A 22,422-nucleotide genomic window follows, 5' to 3' on the forward strand; every position below is an offset into this window, starting at 1 on the left:
GTAGTGTATTTTGTGTGAATAGCCCCTTACAAGAAACTCAGTGTGAGAGATATTTGTTGGATTTTTCTCTGTACTTTTAAAATAAATAGTTTTGTTAAATTGTTATCATGAATTCACATACACGTTGTTTCAAACGTATTGCTATGTAGCACAAAATCTTTCAATATCATCTCAACCCAGCACAATCTTTTATAATAAAACGAGGGCAAAGGCTCTCGATAGTAAAAAAGAAATACTGTTAAATATTGTTCATATGACTTATTCCCAATATTTAAAGTCATATGATACCTAAATAAACTGAAAATTACTTGCTTTTATTGCCTTCTTTAAGTTTGACAGCCTCCGTCCTCATTTCTCACTTTCATAGTGGCCCTTTTTATTTTTCACAGAAGAAAGATCAAGTGCTCGATTGCTCATTTCTGTTTGTTACAAATGTTGCCAAAATTCATACCAGTCCTTTTTTATTTAACACGGCAGCGTCGGAGATCTTGAAACAGAAGTGTATGGAGTGCTGGATCAATTTTGCTGAGAATTATCTGATCTGGGATTGCAGTCCCACATGGCTGAAGATAAAGAAAACTGTCCACATGGTTGTGATGGACCCCTTCGCAGATCTGTTTATCACCATTTGCATAGTGATAAACACAGTATTCATGGCCATGGAGTATTATCCCATGAAAAATGAATATGTTTACATGCTTTCAACTGCCAATGTGGTAAGAGACATTTCTAGCAGCATTTTAATGACCTCATGTACAATATTTGGTGGCTTGTTCTGTTATTGTAGAAAGAGTTACTGTTATTAGTGTGCAACCCTACTGAATGGAGGAGTGTGAATTTACTAATTAAATTTATATGTGAAAGTGTTAAAATTGTATTTTGATTTTTAAGAATATAAGCCACTTTATTTTGTAGTGATGTTTTCTCATCAGTGATTGATAAAAGTGATCAGGAACTCCACATTACATATGTTATGTTTTTTATTTCAAATTTAGACAGACATCTCTAGTTTTTTTAAATACTTTTAATAGGGTGATCGAAATCCTATTTTCCAGGAAATATCCTGGTCAGGATTTCTCAATTGTCTAAAACAGCCATTCTTAATTCTGGTCCTCGGGACCCTGGCTCTGCATATTTTACATGTCTCTCTTGGTTAACAGACCTGAATGAAATCTTTGAGATTTGCACAGTAGTCATGTCTCGCTCACTTGAATGCCCTTTGAATGAAACAGATCCTTTGAAATACTATAGTGTGATGTCCACTTCGCAGGGCACTTAAGTTTGAATGGAACAAACATGTGAAGCAATGAGAGAAACATACAAAATGTGCAAAGCGGGGGGGTGGGGGGGATGTCATGAGGACCACGGTTAAGAACCGCTGTTTCAGGCAATTTAGAAATCCCCGGGAAAAAGAGGACAAATGTTCACTCTACTTTTATGTTGTTCATTTTAAAAAGTTTTATTGTCTTCTTACCTACAGGTTTTCATAGGTACAATTGTTTATATTGATTGATTGTTTTTATTTATTGACTGATCAACATATGTAAAAATGGCTTTAGTTTTGTAAAAAACTAAAAAGTTCAAAGTTTTTCTGTTTTCTTGCCTGCAGGTTTTCATAGGGATCTTTGCAGCGGAAATGATATTCAAGATTGTTGCATTGGACCCGTACACTTACTTTCAGGAAGGATGGAATATCTTTGACAGCATCATAGTCACACTGAGTCTGCTGGAACTTTGTTTGACAAATGTGGTGTCTGGAATCGGTTTTCTTAGGCCATTCAGACTGGTGAGAGTATACCACTGTATATATTAAATAATTGAAAAAAATAAATAAAAATGATATAAATTCATAACAAAACACCACAAACTAAAATGAATAATTTGGTTACCATCGTTACATAACCTGAGATGTTCACCTTCCGAAGGGAACTTTGAACTGCATCCTCTAGTTCCCCAATGTGACCCCTAGAGGATGCAGTGTCTGGTTCCCTTCTCAGAGAACCATGGTTACATAACCTGAGATGTTCCCTTCCAAGGGAACTTTGAACTGCATCCATTAGGGGTCGAATTGGGGAACTAGTGGACACAGTGTTTCATTCCCTTCTCAGGGAACTATGGTTACATGGTTTTATTTATAAAAGTACAAGTGTGATTTGCTGAACATAAATAAACTTTGAATCAGCATTAGATGACATTCTAAATCTAAATCTAGAGGATAGTAGCATATCAGCTGACACTGATCATCTTTATTTCATTTAAAGTCTATATTGTGCATCTCGTCTTGTCCATTCTAATCTTTTATGCCCCTTATTGTAACAGCTGAGAGTCTTCAAACTAGCTAAGTCCTGGCCGACTCTGAACATGCTAATCAAGATCATTGGCAACTCACTAGGTGCCTTGAGCAACCTGACGCTTGTGCTGGCCATCATCGTCTTCATCTTCGCTGTGGTTGGCATGCAACTGTTCGGGAAGAACTACCGTGACTGTGTGTGTAAGATTTCTGAGGACTGCACGCTTCCTCGCTGGCACATGTACGATTTCTTCCACTCGTTCCTCATTGTCTTCAGGGTTTTGTGTGGAGAGTGGATCGAGACCATGTGGGACTGCATGGAAGTGTCGGGACAGCCATTGTGCTTAATTGTGTTCATGATGGTCATGGTCATTGGAAATCTGGTGGTATGTATAGTTACTTCTAATAAATGAACACACACACACAAAAAATCTGATTTATGTCAACCTGTTGTTGGTTTCTTCCAAATTTTGCAGGTTCTGAACCTGTTCCTCGCTCTGCTGCTCAGCTCATTCAGTGCTGACAACCTTGCAGCCCCCGAAGACGAGGTCGAAAAGAACAACCTGCAGATAGCAGTTGGCCGAATCAAGAAAGGTTTTGCTTTATTTAAGGCCTGCCTTCAGAATTTCTTCCGGAGCGGCTGTTTAAGGAGGAAGCCAAAAAAGAAAACCATAGATGGGAACACTATTGGGAGAAACTGCAAGGGAATAAATGACAACTCCAACCACACCACACTAGAGCTGGTTAAAGGCACTGGAGATACGAACATGGATAGTGACACTGAGAATTATATCAGCAATCCAAGCTTGGTCGTCAGTGTCCCGATCGCTGATGAAGAGTCTGATTTTCAGTGCCTCAACACTGAGGATTTCAGTAGCTTTTCTTTAGACCTAGAGGACAAAGAGGTAAGCTTGCTGCTTTTAACATTTTTTTTTATTAAAGACCAGGAAAATGGGCAGACATAAAGCCCCCTTTACATAGACATTTTAACATGTGCTTCATTAGGGACATTTTAGTATTTTCAATCTTTTTTAATAAAAAAAAAATAATTTGACACACAAGGGTTAAGCCGATTACATAGAGATATTTAGTCTAATGCATCTTTAATGGGATTTCATAACTGTTACATGATCAAAAAGCGGAATATATGGAAAATAATATCGTGGGGCGTAAGATTTTCTTGTATTTATTTGATCAAAAATACAGTAAAAATACAGTAAAAATGTGCCTATTTTCCTATTTAATTATTTATTATAAAATGCAATTTACTCCTGTGAAGCAAAGCTGAATTTTCATCATAATTACTCCAGTCTTCAGTGTCACATGTTCTTTTAGAAATCACTCTAATATGCTGATCTGTTGCTCAAGAAACTGTTTTTGTTATTATTATTATTATTATTATTATTATCAATGTTGAAAACATTTGTGCTGCTATTTTCGTAGAAACTATAATACATTGTTTCAAGATATTTTGATGATGTTGTCCCTTCAAGAGTACAGTCCTTTGCTGTAGTTATTGTCAAATACATTGTGCCAGAAATGAAAGCTTTTCCGTTGTGTCACTGAATTTGTCATTGGCATAACCGTGGTCATGATTTTTTTCCAGTCGCTTTAATTGCAGTAAGTGCATTGTGGATTACATCAACATGCAGCTTGACCCATAATGGAAGAGAGGTCAGGGAATATCAGTCTTCAGATCGCATTATGTGCCATTTAAGTACCGAGTGTGAATGTTAGCCTCATGATAACATGCTCACTTGCTTTTTGCTGAGAAACCAGGATGTGGTGGGCTGCGGTTTTGGCTATATACCGATTGTTTTATTATGGCAATCTCTTTGAAGTTGTCCTAAAATGTCTACCGCTTCAGTTTTTTGTGAAGTGTGAGATGTTTGCAATTGAAACTATGTTAGAAATACCCAGTGAGCTGACTACCTAGGCAGCATTTTAAGGAAAGACAGGCACAAATGTTTGTATAACACTGCCTAACACAGGAAGCTGAATTACCCTTTTAATTTATCATGTACTATAATTCAGCAATTTGAAATAAGTTCACCCCCCCCCCCCCCAAAAATCTGGAAATGTGCTCATCCTCAGGTCATCCAATATGTAGGTGAGTTTGTTTCTTCATCAGAGCAGATTTGGAGAAATGTAGCATGACATCACTTGCTCACAGTGGATCTTCTGCAGTGAATGGGTACCGTCAGAATGAGAGTCCAAACAGCTGATAAAAACAACACAATAACCAACAAGTAACCCACACCACTCCACTCCATCAGTTAATGTATTATAAGTGTATTGCTTATATTATGTATATGATATTGGTTTCTCCATTGGAAAAGTTGACTCACCTGAATCAGGAGAGAAATATGCACAAATTAAGCACTCTCTACAAGCCAACGCAGTCTAAAACAGTATAAAAAGCACTGGTGAGCAAGTGATGTAATACTATATTTCTCCAAATCTGTTCAAACTAAGAAACAAGCTCATCTACATCTTGGATAGTCTGAGGGTGAGCTAATTTGGGTGAAATAATTAATTTGAATAAATAAAAATCCAAATGACTGATTTGGCCTCTTCACAAAATGTTTACATTCACATACTTGCAGAGTGCAGTCAAAAGACAGCATTAAATGTATCCTTTATGAAAAAGGCATTCCCATAATGCAACAGGCTCAATGAGCTGGTAGATAAACCTCTTGAAAGATTTATTATAAATTAATAAACCTAATAAAAAATAATAATCAAATGAAACATTAAAAGTTCTTAAAATATCTAAATAAATAAAAACACAATTTAATCCAATATTTGTGTGCTATGTTACAGTTAGCATAATTGGTTCTTCTGAGCACTTTGCATGTGGAACATTCATTTTTTATCAAGAGTTTTCTAGATCAGTAGCTTATGTGGTGGCATAACACATTTTAGTTAGCATGATAATCTAGGCAGCAGACAGCAAGGCAACTCACTATGTTTTGGACCAGAGCCATGATCTCTGATTGATTGCCTGCTAGACCTCAGCAGATAATTCTGTATTATTGCTCCCATTGATTTATCTGTTATTCTTGCACTCTGAACAATATTTTTACCTCCAGACAAGACAGTGAGTGTTTTTTCCTTTTCGCCTGTCTCACTCCTTTAACTTAATCTGTCTTTGCAGCACTTCTGAGAAGCTCTCGAGGTTTACAATGAGTGGAGACCTGTAAGAAATTTTAAATATGCATCCAAAGTAACCGTAAAGTCAGCTTTTATCATTCATGAAAAATCTAATTTTACCTACTGGATCGTTTCAGCATTTCAAATCCTGCCATACTACTAATATCATTATTATTCATCTTCAGTCATAGATAATGGTGATAGCGTCTTATTTCGATTACCACAATTTCAGTAGATGTCAGGCCTCTCTGCAAATACATACACAGCTCTTTGAAACTGATAATCAATAATTGTTTCTCACTCAGCATAATGTAAATTGGACAAGTGTAGAAGTGTTTGAAATCAGTGGATTGACTGAAAATTTAGTCTGAAGTACAGTTAACATCTCTGTTACGTATGGTAACCCTCGTTCCCTGAATGAGGGAACGGAGATGTCACGTCAGTGACCCCAATGAATTGGGACATCACTTCGATAGACCAATCTACTTCGAGTGTAAACTAAACAAGCCAATGCACATTGGCATGCAATTATTGCATCCAGCTGCCGCTGATCACAGTGTGAGTATAATAAGGACACTGTGGGAGCCCCATACTTCACAAAGGAGTTTTTGGAAGCAAATACACCTATAGCATCCATTAAGGTGTATATGGATAAATTGCCAGTGATTGTAACCCTCTTGGGAAGGCAGAAGTCTGCTGGGGAAACATGGGCTCTTAGGCTATATCATGGACTATACACATATGAGTACCGCCTAGGTCTCAATATGGAACCCAGCCTTCCACAGTTCTCATGGATTCAAAGTGAAGGCCTGGTGCTGGAAGTTTCACCACATCCATCTGCCAAGGATGATGGAGGATCTCAACAGGGTCTACAGTATGGACACTGTGGATCAGTTTTAGCAAGCCGACACTAACTGGGGCCTCTCAGTGCCACTACCCATTTGAGGTGAGAACACCGGAGGATGCCAGCTCTAAATGAAGGCTATAAAATCTAGCAAATGTTGCGGGTCGCCCAGGCCGCAGCCCTACAAATATCTGTCAGTGAGGAGCCAGCACCCAGAATGATGCAACACTTGTAGTTGAGTGAGCTCGCAACCTGAATGGGCAGGGCACACCCTGTGCCTGATAAGCAAGCGCGATTGCATCCACAATCCAGTGGGCCATCATTTGCTGTCCAGAGGAGCATTAGTTAGGGGAACTAGGTCAGAGTGGGCCAATATGATGCCACTAGTTAGACTTGCTCCTCGTCCTCCTGAACTTTGCACAGTGTCTGTGCGAGAAAGCTCACTGGGGGAAGTGCATATTTGTGTAGGCCCTGTCTCCAGCTGTGTTCCTGTGCATACTTGCTGAGTGTTCACTCGGTTAGGGAGTGGAACAACTGGCAGTCGGAGGTCTCTGGAGAAGCAAACAGGTCTACCTGAGCGGCTGCGAACCATTTCCAAATCAGCTGGACCGTCTGGAAATGGAGTTGTCATAATCCCGGGGGCATTGCTTGAGACAGCTTGTCGGCTGTATGGTTGAGCAAGCCCAGAATGTGAACAGCATGAAGTGACCTCAGAACCTTCCAACTCCAAAGGAGGAGGTGCTGGGTGAGGTGCAACATGCGATGGGAGCACAGACCACCTTTTCAGTTAATGTACACAACGATCGCTGTGTTGTCCATTCAGACCAGCACATGCTTGCCTTCTAAAAACAACATTGAACTCTGACTGCGGAACTCTAGGCAATTGATGTGCCAATGCTGCTGCAGGCCCGTCCACAACAGCCGGTGGTGGAGGCATCTGTGTAAACCAGATCTGTTCTAAGGCACCCCTGCCCGGAGGAATGCAAGATCTGAACGACAGGACCCGGTGAGTGCCGCGCTTCCACGCCCACCTCGGGATTCGGCCATAAAGCCATTGCTGGAACGGTCTCATATGTAACAAGCTGAACTGTGTAAGTACCGCTGTGGCTGTCATATGCCACATGAGCCTCTGAAAAAATTTAAAGTGGGACCGCTGTCCTGCTCTTGAAGGTATTCAAGGAGGCTAGCACTAACCACTCACGTTCCTGTCTGTTTGACTGAATCCAACTCCTATTATGAGAAAAGAGATCCTGTTCATTGAGGAGAGTTTGCTCTTTTCCCAGTTGACCTAAAGGCCTAACAGACTGAGGTGCTGGAGCACCAGGTTCCTGTGCTCGCACAACTGATCCTGAGACTGTGCTAGTATAAGCAAACCATCTAGATAGTTGAGGATGCGAACACTATGCTCTCTGAGGGGAACAAGAGCCACCTCCGCAACTTTCGTGAAAATGCGGGGAGACAGGGACAGCCTGAAAGGCAGGACCTTGTACTGATATGTCCATCCTTCGAATGCAAACCGCAGAAATTGTCTGTGGCAGAGAAGGATCAACACATGAAAGTACGCGTCTTTCAGGTCGATTTCTGCAAACCAATCTCAGGGATGGACGCATTCAAAGATATGTTTCTGCGCCAACATCTTGAATGGTATCCGTCGAAGTGTCCGGTTCAAAACTCACAGATCCAAGATTAGCCATAGCCCACCGCCATTCTGGTGTACAATGAAGTAAGGGCTGTAAAACCCGACTTCATAGCGGCACTAGGGACCGGCTATATCACGTCCTTCGGCAGTAGGGCTGTGCTCTCTGTCAACAGAACAAGGGCATCGTCTGCTTTCACTGCAGTGAAGCGGATACCGCTAAATTTGGAGGGACACCAGATGTGTCCTCTGGGCAAAGCTCTCATCTGTATGGGTGAAGAGACTGGTCTGGAACACAGGGGCATTAAGGAACCGAACATTGTCAGTGTCCCTTATGTCTGCCAGACACAGCCAGAGATGGCACTCCTGGACCAATCATCCAGCCTTGAGGGCTCAGGATGTGGTGGAGGTTTCCACTTGAGCCCTATCCTCTCGACGGCCCGGGAAAGCACAGTAGTATTGAGCTAGCAATGCCAAAGTCATGGGTTCTATTCCCACAGAATACATGAGCTGATAAATTGCATACTTTCAGTGCGTTGTAAATAGCTTTGGAGAAAAATGTCTGGCAAATGCTTAACACTAATTAGCCCCCCAAAAATCACCATTATTTTGGAATTCCATGCATTTTACTATTAGATACTAGATCCAAACCAATGGCATTATTGCATTGATTATTGAAATGTCATTATAGACAGAAAAGGTCTGGGGCCAACAAGGACTGGAGCCATCCAGAAATCTTGGTTGCGTATTAATTTCATCATAGCATGCTTGCATCATTCCACAAGCTGCATTATCTGAAAAACGAGCTGATGTTTTTTGCTTAGCAAACTTCACCATGTACCTACTCTCAGAAATCGTGGACCGAAAGGGAACTTAGTGTCGGCGATTGAAGGTGCAATGGCTCGAGCATATACATTAATAAGAGACTAAATTTACTGTATAAACATATGAAAAATTCAGCACAAGCTTAGTATGAGCTGCTATGAATTGATTGTTTTTACTTCTGTAAAAGATATTGTGATCTTTGTACAGTAAATTGCACAATTATGTTAAAATATATATTTAATCCTATGATCCATCTCAGAGCTTATTGATGTAGTTAATGGTGTATAATTGTTTGGAAATGCATATGAACTACTGTATACTATATACTAGATGAAGGAAGTATTTTAAACATCCGAGATATCACACCAAACAAGCCTTTGCACAATGACTCAGCTGAAACGACTTCAGAAACCATGTGCACGTGTATCATCTCATCGGCGATGTGGAGGTGTTGCCATGGTAACACGTTAATATTGTGTCTGTGTTGCTCTTGCAGAAGCTGTCTAACGTGGCTCCCAGCTCTTCAGAGGGCAGCACGGTGGACCTCAGACACTTCGGTAAAGATGGAGAAGAAGCTTTGGACTTTGAACTTGAAGAATCTACAGATCCAGATGCCTGTTTCACACCAGGTGATGCTGCTAATAGTTTGTTCACTAGAATAAGACCATAAAACGTTTTGTTTGTTTGGACTCTTGCTAAAAAGTTCAGTAGTATCAGTGGGAAATACCATGGTATTTACAATGGGCCATTTGACACAGTCACACTTAAAAAAAAATCTCTAGGAAAATGCATGTGTTGTTTTGTTTGTCAGTGTTTTGCTCAGCAAAGTTTGAGTAGAGTTTAACCTGAACATGAAAAATAAAATAAATGGAAACTTTGAAATATAAGATGTAGATAAGAACAAATGTAGCTTTCCATCACTTTGCTCACCAGTGGATCATCGTCATGAGAGTCTAAACAGCTGATAAAAACATCACAATAATCCACAAGTAATCCACAGCACTCCAGTCCATCAGTTAACATCTGGTGAAGCCAAAAGCTGCATGCTTGTAAAATAAAAAAAAAAAAAAAAAAAAAATTGCATTTACATCATTGCTTTTACACTATTTACCATTACACCATCCATAATCCAAAATAATGCTTTCTTTATTTTAAAAAGTACAATTTTCTGTTGTCCTTTCACATCAAAATCCACCAACTTATTTGTTCAGAAATATTTTGTACCACTTATTTTTTTCACTTGTAAACAATGCTTGATCTTTGCATATTTCTCTCCTGACCAGACAACTTTTTCTTATTGGAGAACGCAATATTATGGATAGAGGACTCTTTAGCAGTTTGCACAAAACAGAACAAAAAACAAAACAGCACAGCATATGTTTCTTACATACATATTTTTTTGCTTCATAAGACATCAACTGATGGACTGGAGTGGTGTGGATTACTTGTGGATTATTGAGATGTTTTTATCAGCTGTTTGGACTCTCATTCTGACGGCACCCATTCACTGTAGAGGATCCACTGGGGTGAGCAAGTGATGGAATCTGTTCTGATTTTTCATTTTGTTTTTCAGGGTGTGTCCAAAAGTTCCCGTGCTGCCAGGTGGATGTTGAAAAGGGCATGTGGAAAAAATGGTGGCTGCTGAGACAGACCTGCTATAACATAGTGGAGCACAGCTGGTTTGAGAGCTTCATCATCTTCATGATTCTGCTTAGCAGCGGTGCTCTGGTGAGGGAAATGCATGTGTGCTTTTGTTTGTGTATGTGACACACAACAAGGTAACTCCTTGCCTCACTTTCAATACAGTTTGACGTCAACGTGTTGATAAGCTGGTGACACAATATTCAGAACAATACATTGCAAATACAAATACAATATGTTTATTACCTGTTTTAAATGTTATTGCAATTTATAATCAATATTTTTTATCGGATGGATTGGTTGCAGTCCATATTGGTTTGATCCTAATCATTTATATCTATACATCTAAAATGTTTTTCAGGCATTTGAGGACATTTACCTTGAAACAAGGAAAACCGTAAAGACCATGCTGGAATTTGCTGACAAAGTTTTCACCTACATCTTCATTCTTGAGATGCTGCTAAAATGGGTGGCATATGGTTTTGCCAAATACTTCACCAATCTCTGGTGCTGGTTGGATTTTGTTATTGTTGATGTAGGTTCAGCTTTTGATTAATTATAATGTCAAACTATATGTTGCACATACACCCTGCAGAATCTGCAAAATGTTAGTCATTTTTACAAAAATAGGAGGAATCATACAACTTTTTTTTCATGTTGTCCTGAATAAGGTATTTAACATACAATTAGTCAACAAGACAAAATAACAGCTGAATTTATAAAAAGTAAAAACTTGCTTGATTTCTTTCTAAACAATCCACAACTGTGTGTATCATTTGCGATTGTTGTCACTAATTTGTTCTGAGCAGTTACTCTTGAACACTGTTCTTCAGAAAAGTCCTCCAGGTCTTGCATGTCTTTTAGTTTTCCAGGATCTTCTGCATATTTGAACCCTTTCCAGCAGTGTCTATAAGATATTTTACATTAAAAACATTTGTGGCACTCTTCAAAAAGATGCTCAAGAAAGTAACATGATGCATTAAGAGTCAAGGTGCTTAAAAAAATTCCCTCTTATTTTTTATATATTTTTTAATTATTAACATTTTGTGGATTCTGCAAGGTGTATGTACATTTATGATCACACCTGTTTAACCAAAAAAAATTTACATTTTGCCATCATTTATTTATACTCATGTAATTTCAGATCTGTAAGACCGATAGGACGCTATACGTCATAATAGTAATTATGGCTGTTGAGATACTATCATAGTTTAATTTATTTTATGTTTTTGTTTCATTTTAATTAAAGTTTTATTAATAAATACAATATTTATATTATTTATTTTCGTTTTAGTTATTTTAGTACATCAAGTTAAATAAAATGGGAACTTTTGCCTTGACAACTATCCTTTAGTGAACTGGGAGCTAAAACAACACAGACGGCAGGTGAACATCAACTCATAAAAGCACCATAACCAAGAAAGCATCAGTGAAATGAGAATGATAGACTGGAAATGATCGCTTTTGTGGGTGTTATACATGTGGGCACTTTAGACTGTGCGAGTTTCTACTGTTTGAAAACAGTTGAGTGATTAAACTGGACATTTGTACATTTGGAAAGCCATTATCCCATGAGAACCTGCAGAGAAATCAAGATTGGGGCTAGAAGGAAGGGTTGTGAGTGTGCTTTTCTCCTAATTAACTCTGTTTATGTGTGTAGGTCTCTCTGATCAGCCTGGTAGCCAACGCCATGAACTATTCAGATCTGAGCGCCATCAAAAGTCTCCGAACACTGAGAGCCTTCCGACCGCTCCGAGCTCTCTCACGCTTTGAGGGAATGAGGGTAAAATCTCTTAATCTCGACTTCTTATTTATTTCCATTTATTTCCAAATTAAATTAAATTTACTTTTATGAATATCTATATATCTATATATATATATATATATATATATATATATATATATATATATATATATACATTATATATACTTACATAATGCTGACTGACATTAATTCATTCAAAATTTAGTTCATTTACCATTTAGTTGTCTTTGGTATTCTTTTGGGCTTTTCACACTTGAAATTGTCAGTCCAGTGTCATCGTGGGTTAATCTGGGGTTATTTTAGATTAACATTTAACCCTGGTTGGTCAGGTTTTGAGATTTCACACTGTGCCATTCTAAACTCTGTGTCAACGTTGTAACGAGCGCTCTGTGAACAAAAGCCAGAACTAATGGCGTAAAAGGTGTGTCGTAGTGATGACGCATGTTATCGTGCAACTGTTTTACCGGGTGTTTTGAAGGAAGATCAACATTTGCAATGGAAAAAAATATGTGCAAACTGTAATATAGCAGAGATCAGTTAGTTCCTCACTATCCACGCTGAATCTGAGATCATTCACCAGCTTCAGTGAAAGTTAACTTGTGTTTTCGACTCATGCATTAACATCCTGATGTCACATGTCATTACGGGACCTTTACGGGTTGTGTGTGAACGCACGCACATATTCCGAGTAATCACTGGCAGTGTGAAAGGACAAAATCTAGCAACACGGGAACAATAGCCGGGACACATTATCCGTGTATTTTCCCTAATCGCAATGTGAAAGTGGCTAGAATTTCAGTTTTAGGTCAACTATCCCTTTTAAAAACTATCAAATTAAAAAATAGTAATGTTGAATGTTTCCCTGCATGTCACTGACGCCAGAAAACCATAAACAAATTCTCAACTCGCAAAAAAAAACAACTCTCAGGTATACATCACTTCAATACATATTTAAGATCAGAGTGGTTCAGCTGACAGGAACGTTTGGGAAATGCTGCTTTAGTGTAATGTGCACATAATCATATGTGCCATAAACAGGCATTAGGAAAGCAAATGGGATTCAAATTGATTTCATGTTGACTTTAAGAGTGTAGAGAGAAATGTGTGCCTGTTGTACAGTAGATCATGACTGTGGCTTTTTCCTCTGTCTCGTCCTCTCACTGTCCCAGCTAAACGTGTATCACAGCATGAGTCCCTGACAAACATGATCAGTTAAAGTTACTGATTTTAGTGCAGATAAAAAGTTGGATTTGTTACTGAGCTATGCTTGCTGTTACACAACATCCCACTTTATGTATGATTTTCACTAAAATGTGCATAGAAAATGGGTAAAATTAATTTAAATTACTTCATACTCAAAATCTATGAACAAAAGTTTTTGTAAAGTAAAATATGCAAGACTATACATGGTTTGTGTTGAACAGTGTGTTGTTGTTTTTTTGGTGAATTAATGGCTGACGAGAACTTCAAAGCATTGAAATTCAACTATGACTTATACTGTGTCCGGTCATAATTGTGGTGTTTTACTAAACAATTTCAGGCTGTGAATTGCAAGCGATGGTGGGAAGCTTTGACGTGCAGCTTTATGTAATAAGCTCAGGGGTTCGATGGTGCTGTTATTGACTAAATGCTTGCGTACGTTCTCCACACAAATGTGATGTTGTGATGACTTCCCCTCACATGGCAATCACTGATCACTCCTCTATTTGTATCGACAGTGTCTAGAAATGCACCGTGCATCTGTGTGTGTCATTGCTGCTGAGGACCTTTAACTTTTTTATGCGTCTTCATTTCTTTTTGTGTTTGTTCATTTACAGTAAACAGTAATACTGCGGCTTCACCATACTTCCTAAAGGTCATGCTTTTTCATGCCAAGGTTGTCATGGTTGTGCGTCATTCAATATGTATTTATATATAAATCTATGTAACTTATTTAAAATTAAAAAAATGCACATATATATATATATATATATATATATATATATATATATATATATATATATAACTTGTAATATTTCTTTAAATTGCACCCTCGTCTTGCTGTCATTCCAGTTCAAACTGTAAATAAAAAAACTCTGGTGCCAATTAAATTCAAATTCAGCTGATTCTTCAATTCTAAACTTGGCACAATCATCTAAACTGCAAAAAAGACAAAACTAGTGAGGGCACAGATCGACGTGCACTGATAACTTTCCCTCTCCTTCTCCTCTTGTTCATTATTGTCATTGCCGGTAATGATGTGTCCCCCTGCTAAACATTATGCACTGGACAGTTTCTCATTACACTCATGTGTTTTCATTCCTTTACCAAAACGGAGTCAACAGAATTAAACCCGGATGCACTTTGCTTTACAGGTGTATCAGGCCTATTATAGAGCTGGTAGAAATAGCTAAAAACTTAGATGATGATATGTGATCCCAATATTGATTTAACTGCATGCTACTTTTATTTCATTCAGATTAATAATCGTTTCAACCAAGCAATCATTTAGAAGATTTAAAATGTTAAATGTAAAATACGAAACAAATTTACTTTCAAATATTCAAGGCATGTTTTCTATATTGTTTGTCACTAGATAAACATGAGAAAAATTAACAAAATAACTAATATAACAAGCAATTTGTACCTGTCTATGTTTTTACTTCTGTACAGTTTTAAGTTGTGGCAAATGAATCATTGAATGAGCTGTAAAACAAAGTGTTTCCATGATGATTGAACTATATTCGTAACGCTTTGTAAGTTTGTGATGTTTGTGTGGATGCAGGTGGTTGTGAATGCTCTTCTGGGTGCTATCCCCTCCATCATGAATGTCCTGCTGGTCTGCCTCATCTTCTGGCTCATTTTTAGCATTGTGGGTGTCAACTTCTTCGCCGGAAAGTTTTCTGAATGTGTAAACATCACCTCAGACAAGCGCATGCCTATCACAGATATCAGTAACAGAACAGAATGTGAACTAAGGCCCGAAGAACTCCGCTGGAGAAATGTGAAAATCAACTTTGACAATGTAGGAAATGGATACCTGGCCCTGCTACAAGTGGTAAGATTGCCCTACACATTTGGTTATTATAGTTTTGTTTTCTGTTTTTATCTTGTAGAACATAGAAAATGAATAATCTATCTATCATCGTTTGTCTTATTTTTAAATTCCTATTATTACCGCTTCTAGAAGTTATTATGATTTATATTATTATTAACAATATGATTTTTAAAATGAAAGACATTACATCAAAGCACAGTGTTTACTATTGTCCTCTTGCATTATCCACACACTATTTTCCTTTTTAACAGTATAAAACTGCTTTGACACAATCTGCATTGTATAGAGCGCTATATAAACAAAGGTGACTTGACTTGATGGAAATAATTTCACAGTGTAATAATACTAACATTCCTAAAAAAAATGTAAGTATAATATTCATAATTTTTCTTCCTATTTTCAAGGCCACTTTTAAAGGGTGGATGCCCATTATGTATGCAGCTGTAGACTCTCGCAAAGTAAGTCTTTTTTGATTGTCATTTTATTATTGCTTAAATAAAAAAATATGATGTATCATTCTTATAATGGAAGCGTACTGGTGCAAGTTGCCCTTCATCTCCATTTCTGCAGGTAGAAGAGCAGCCAGAGTATGAGGTGAATTTGTATATGTACCTCTATTTTGTCGTCTTCATCATCCTTGGAGCTTTTTTCACATTAAATCTCTTCATTGGGGTCATCATTGACAACTTCAATCAGCAGAAGAAGAAGATAAGTATCTATATACTTTAAGCTTGACATCAAAGGCATCTTGATTTCTGATTTGGAACAGCTTAGGATGTTTTTTTTTTAATTCTATTGCTAGTTTCCTGCAAAAAACAACCAAACAAACAAAAAAAACACTTTGAAACGATCTAGTAAATTTTACAAATTATTACGAAGAAATAGTAGCTAACTCATTGAATTAAACATGAAATCTTGAATTAGAAAGACTGAAATAGTGTATTCTTGTAAAAACTTACTCCGGTAGTCTTTGTTTTATTTACAACATCAAAAGAAAATTTATTTAAAGTGTGTTTAGTCTAAAAATGCTGTAGAAAAGATGGGTTTCCTTTACATGCATATTTTGGATGATAACATCGAGGCCCGCCTTGATTTTCATCCCAAAATGATCTTTCTGTATGCTGTCTTTACTTTGGGGGTCAGGATATTTTCATGACAGAAGAGCAGAAGAAATACTACAATGCTATGAAGAAGCTCGGCTCAAAGAAACCCCAAAAACCCATTCCAAGGCCAAAAGTAAGCTTTCCTTAAAAAAAGAAAAAAGCTTTGTTCTTATCATTATGCCAAGCCAGAACCTTTCTTTGTTTCTCTGAAATGCAATATGGAGAAGAATGTCCAAGCTGCTCTTTTACCATACAACTAAAATGTGTATGGTGATTTTTCTATATGAATAGACTGCTCTTTTAATATCTTTTGTTGTATGGAATACAGAAGCTCAGATATGCTGCTTAACATTCTATTCACAGAAGATATAAAACAAAAAGGGGGTTAAATAACTTTTGGGTCTCTTCTCTTTAACCCATTTTTTTATGTAAATGTCTTCTGACAAACCCAATGTCTCTTATCATTAATTTTTTCAGAACAAGATTCAAGGATTCATCTTTGACCTCGTAACCAAACAGGCATTTGACATTTTCATTATGGTCCTTATATGGCTCAACATGGTCACTATGATGGTGGAGACAGACGGTAATTCCCCAGATATTCTGTACTGGATCAATGTTGCCTTCATTGTGCTCTTTACCAGCGAATGTATGCTAAAGATGATCGCGCTACGGCAGTACTTCTTCACTGTCGGCTGGAACGTATTCGACTTCATCGTGGTCATCCTGTCTATAGTTGGTAAGATCTGAAATGACCCTTTACTAAACAATTGATTTATCAGTCTCTCCAGTTTTTCACAGCTGCATGATCAACTCAACATCAGCAAAATATCCTATTTTTTTCCAAACCAGCAAACCTTTAACTGCTAAATAATAACAAAAAGTTCTAAAGTACTACTTAGTTATTGACATTTAGTGAGATAAAGAAGGATGAATGAATGCTTGATGTTGAAAATAATTATCTGTAATATCACAAAACACCCATGGTCACATGTTTGAATGGTCAAATTTATGTTATCTGTTATGTTTTGTGGAGAGCATAAGTCTAAGAGGACGTCCATGACATGAGGAGTCCCACAAGGGTCAATTCTTGCACCGCTCTTGTTTAGCCTGTATATGCTTCCACTAAGTCAAATTGCCTATCCCAGCTATACATATGATACACAGATTTACCTAGCCTTATCTCCAAATGACTACAGCCCCATTGACTCCCTCTGCCAATGCATTGATGAAATTAATAGTTGGATGTGCCAGAACTTTCTTCAGTTAAACAAGGAAAGAACTGAAGTCATTGCATTTGGAAACAAAGGTCAAGATTTCAAGGTGAAACAACTAAGAATCAAGTCAGGAATCTTGGTGTGATTCTGGAGACAAACCTTAGTTTCAGTAGTCATGTCAAAGCAGTAACTAAATCAGCATACTATCATTTAAAAAACATTGCAAGAATTAGATTTTTTGTATCCAGCCAAGACTTGGAGAAACTTGCCTTTATCACCAGCAGGGCGGTCTCTTGGAATGGTCTCCTTACGGGACTTCCCAAAAAGACCATGTTACGAACTTTTAAGAAAATGTAAAATATATACTAAAATGTTTCAGTTTCTAAGCAATTTTATTGAGAAAACACAGAACAGTTTTGACAGTACATTTCCCCACTTCTGAATTGATTCTGTGTGAGCAAGAGTTGCGCTATTATGTACGCGTTAACGTCTGTAGATATGTGTGAGCTGCAATGTAGCAGCACATTCGATTAGAAAGGAAATACCTGTACAGAAAGCTGTTTAAACCTTGCATTTTCGAGAATCCAGGTGGTATAATCAAATGTCTTGTGGAGCATTTTGGGGTATGCATTTATTTTTTAACTGTTGTTATTTTAACTGTTTGGAAACAGAGTGTAAATGTGGACTTAAAGATTTCTTATCCTGTTGCAATATGGCAAAGCATTAAAGTCAACTAGAAAACTAGAAAATTAAATAAGAATAATTTTCCTATTGTTTGGAAATCCTATAATTATAATATAATATAATTTTTAATTACAAAAAATATCTTGTTTAAAAGTGTGTCAGAAACTACCTACACAGAATCATCATCGCCATCTTGATCACTAAAATCACTATATCCTCAGGTTTCAACATTTGTTTTCAACTGTTGTCGTTGCAGGCATGTTCCTGGCAGAAATCATTAAGAAGTACTTTGTCTCACCCACCTTGTTTCGTGTCATTCGCCTCGCCCGGATCGGCCGCGTGCTACGTCTTATCCGAGGCGCCAAGGGAATACGGACCCTTCTGTTTGCATTGATGATGTCACTTCCTGCCCTTTTCAACATTGGACTTCTTCTCTTCCTTGTCATGTTCATCTATGCCATTTTCGGCATGTCCAACTTCGCCTATGTCAAAAAATCGGCCGGCATTGACGACATGTTCAACTTTGAGACATTTGGCAACAGCATGTTGTGTTTGTTTCAGATCACCACATCGGGAGGCTGGGATGGCCTTCTGGCGCCCATGTTAAATAGCGAACCTCCTGATTGCAACCCCAATAAAACCTTCCCTGGCAGCAAGGTTATAGGCGACTGCGGGAACCCATCCATCGGGATTTCCTTCTTTGTCAGTTATATCATCATATGCTTCCTGGTCGTGGTGAACATGTACATCGCTGTCATCCTGGAGAACTTCAGCGTGGCCACCGAGGAGAGCGCCGAGCCTTTGAGTGAAGACGACTTTGATAGGTTTTACGAGGTTTGGGAGAAATTTGACCCGAACGCCACGCAGTTCATGGAGTACAACAAGTTATCGGACTTCGCCAATTCTCTGGATCCTCCTCTGCGAATACCCGAACCCAACCGACTGCAGCTGATCTCCATGGATCTGCCAATGGTGAGCGGTGAACGCATCCACTGTCTGGATATCTTGTTTGCTTTCACCAAACGAGTTCTTGGGGAAGGTGGCGAGATGGACGTCCTTCGCGGACAAATGGAAGAACGATTCATGGCCTCCAACCCCTCAAAGTCCTCTTACGAGCCCATCACCACAACCCTGCGTAGGAAGCATGAAGATACGTCTGCTGCAATCATCCAGAGAGCCTTCAGGAAGCACTTGGTCCGACATAGTATGAAGAAGGTCCATAACACCAAGCAGCAAAACGGGAATGTCCCAAGTAAAGAGTCTGTTGACAATGACAAGTGCAATGATAGTGGCACTTCAGAAGATACTGACACAATGCCTGCCATATCTTCTCCTAGCCTGTCACAGAACACCACCAACAAATACGAGAAGGACAAACATGAGAAGGAAGTGGAAGACAAAGGTAACGGGGTTTAGAGTAGCATTACGAACAATTGTTTACAACTTTTATTTCAAGTTATTTGTCAGGGTCAGGTGACCTTGTCCGTTTGATGTGGATGTCTATGCCATACTGCCTGAGCATACTTGAACTTTGTGCCTATTCTGGAGCTGTGATTAACATGAGTTGGGCAGTGAAGCCTTACCTGTTTCACTCAGTGGCGAAAATGGCGATGGACCAAATGTCATTGTTTTGTGTAAGTGTTGAATCCGATGTGTTTTCTTTGTGTGTTGTTCAGCATATTTGTGAGTCAGAGCTGCATCCAGTGTCATGCATTTAGAGATGAAGTGTGTGATTTTTGTGTCACTTGCGGCACCTGATCCTTAAAGGCAAAACAACTGCTAAAGCGATTTCTCTCTCAATTCAGCAAGGACACCAACAAATTGATGAAAAGTGCTCATAAAGGCTCAAGTTATAATGTTAAAAAAAATTATATTGCACATAAATTCTTTTGCACTTTTTATTAATCAAGGAATCCTGAAAAACAATGTATCATGGTTTCAGCAAAAATATTGAGTGGCACAACTGTTTTCAACATTAATAATAAATAATGCTAGTAAAAAACGGCTCCAAATCTGCATATTACAATGATTTCTGATTCATGTGACACTGAAGACTGACTGAGTAATGATGCTGAAAATTCAGTTTCACATTAAAGTAATAAATAACATTTTAAAATATATTACAATAGACTTTAGTTATTACAAATTTTGATCAAATAATTGCACTATTTAAGATACTATAAATATACTGGGCCCTATTTTCTAGAAAACAGTTGTACCACCTGCTGTGAAAAACAGGAAATTGGTTGTGAGTGGTTCAGAGTTGGGAGCAAAAAGTATCTTTCTTCATCAATCACTAGTGAAGGATATGGGACTGTGTGTGTTCTTGTGATGTTATTGTCGAGACGTCAGGAATTATTGCAGTTCCCACTAAAATTGAACAGGATTGTCTGGTGCTTCGATTGCTGCAGAAATAACACACTTCATTTTTAAATGTCATTTATACATCAACAGTGAGGTTGCTTTTTCCATGTTACTTGAGACAGAGCTGATGTATTTTTTTCTTCCATTGACTGCTGCGCACCACTGTTGCATTCTGTTGTCATCAATATACGTGTAATTATAGTTGCATGACAGCTCACCTGTAGTCACACAAGTTTCGCACTCAGTATTTCAGAATGGCTCAGTGCCTCTCAGGTCTCTCTTCAACATGCTAGAAAGCCATTTGCACACGTGCCTTCCCTACTCGAGAGCTTGCAGCAAACTCTTTCCTTAAAACCTCAAGACTTACGTCACATCTTGAACTGTGAACTGTGTCTAATTTCAGCCTTCCCTGTAGCTGCCTCACTGATATTGCACTTGAAAATTAAAAAAAGAACATTTGCTGAAAATGCATTTACCCTCAAGCCATCTGAGATGTAGATGAGTTTGTTTTTTCATTGGTACGGATTTGGAGAAATCTAGCATGGCATCACTTCCTCACCAATGGATCATCTGCAATGAATGGGTGCCGTCCAGCTAAAATATGAGCCCTCTGTCTATAATATTGCTTTCCAGTAAAAAAAAAAAAAATGTCGATCTCATCCATATCAGGAGAGAAATATGCACAAATTAAGGACCGTTTAAGTTCACATAGTCCAAAATGGTTTCACTTCACCAGATGTTAGACTAGAGTCGTGTGGGTTATTGTGATGGTTTTATCAGCTGTTTGGACTCTCATTCTGATGGCACCCATTCACCGCAGAGGATTCATTGGTGATCAAGTGATGTGATGAAAAATTTTCAGCTAATTTTCATTTTTGGATGATCTATTAGTGTTGCATCTGTTCCCATCATCTTCACTTCTGCATCATAGCAGGATGCATCAGTAGTTGCAAATTCATTTTTGTATATGAACACAGATTTGGTGAGGTAGCTGTTCTAGACTTCATCTTTTAGCATCCACGTCTTCTTTGCTTTTTTTTTTAAGATTTCTCTCATAAATGGTTTTTCATGTGTGTAAATATTTTGTAGGAATATGCAATCTGTTATAGAATTTGTATAATGCAGAAATGATGGATTATAATCTATATAGGGAATGTGGAAGGTTTAAGTAAAAAGCTAAAATACAAAATTATGCTGAAGTTATATGGGAAATATAATCACTTTGATTATGTGGAAGCTAAAATGTTATTGTGAAATTTGGCCATTTTTATTTGCATTATGCTTTTTTATATATATATAAAAAAATAACATTGAGGAATATAAATGCACCACTTTCGTTTACTGCATATTTCACTTATGAAGATTGTAGTTCTATATATTTCTGTTATTAATGTTAGCCAACAGGTTGTTTGACTTGCGTCTTTACGATGATTGAAGACTGATGGGATAGTGTGTATTTGTTTACATTTTTATAATTATGAATGTTATCATTACATTTCGTTTCATGTCAGAGACTCATATGTTTCACATTAACACAGTCGTAAGTGTAACTGCTCTATGTGAACGTGACATGTATTAAGAAAATGAATTCTAGGTATATTATGAATTTAAATGAGATGAATATCAAAATAGCATAAAACATAAATCATTAGCTTTATATGCATCATGCTTGTAGACTGTGAGTTAAACTGCATGCAGTACATTGCTATGAGTCGGTTCTTTAAGCTAAGAGAATAAACTCATCACATACCTTACACCTGCTGGAACTCTTTGTGTATTCACTATTTATTGATTTTATTTGTTTAGTTTCATGAAATTTGGTTCAAGCTATCAAGCACCATGTGATTGTTTGAAATCACTCTT

The 22,422-nt window shown here is 37.8% G+C and overlaps 1 protein-coding gene across 1 annotated transcript in view; it reads left to right on the forward strand.

Annotated features, from left to right (window-relative positions):
• The window catches only part of LOC113052937 (sodium channel protein type 1 subunit alpha-like), a 45,340-nt gene extending 24,245 nt beyond the window's left edge, over nucleotides 1-21,095 (forward strand). Inside the window, exons 14-27 of the mRNA XM_026217433.1 lie at nucleotides 478-716; nucleotides 1,610-1,786; nucleotides 2,320-2,676; nucleotides 2,767-3,195; nucleotides 9,245-9,377; nucleotides 10,322-10,476; nucleotides 10,751-10,924; nucleotides 12,050-12,172; nucleotides 14,919-15,191; nucleotides 15,596-15,649; nucleotides 15,762-15,899; nucleotides 16,323-16,427; nucleotides 16,772-17,033; nucleotides 18,452-21,095. Coding sequence (XP_026073218.1) covers nucleotides 478-716; nucleotides 1,610-1,786; nucleotides 2,320-2,676; nucleotides 2,767-3,195; nucleotides 9,245-9,377; nucleotides 10,322-10,476; nucleotides 10,751-10,924; nucleotides 12,050-12,172; nucleotides 14,919-15,191; nucleotides 15,596-15,649; nucleotides 15,762-15,899; nucleotides 16,323-16,427; nucleotides 16,772-17,033; nucleotides 18,452-19,611 — 3,779 coding nt within the window. The 3' untranslated portion in view covers nucleotides 19,612-21,095. The remainder of the gene's footprint in view (nucleotides 1-477; nucleotides 717-1,609; nucleotides 1,787-2,319; nucleotides 2,677-2,766; nucleotides 3,196-9,244; nucleotides 9,378-10,321; nucleotides 10,477-10,750; nucleotides 10,925-12,049; nucleotides 12,173-14,918; nucleotides 15,192-15,595; nucleotides 15,650-15,761; nucleotides 15,900-16,322; nucleotides 16,428-16,771; nucleotides 17,034-18,451) is intronic.
• The last annotated feature ends 1,327 nt before the right edge of the window (nucleotides 21,096-22,422 follow it).

The sequence above is a fragment of the Carassius auratus genome, chromosome 34, assembly GCF_003368295.1.
Source record: "Carassius auratus strain Wakin chromosome 34, ASM336829v1, whole genome shotgun sequence".
Taxonomy (NCBI): domain Eukaryota; kingdom Metazoa; phylum Chordata; class Actinopteri; order Cypriniformes; family Cyprinidae; genus Carassius; species Carassius auratus.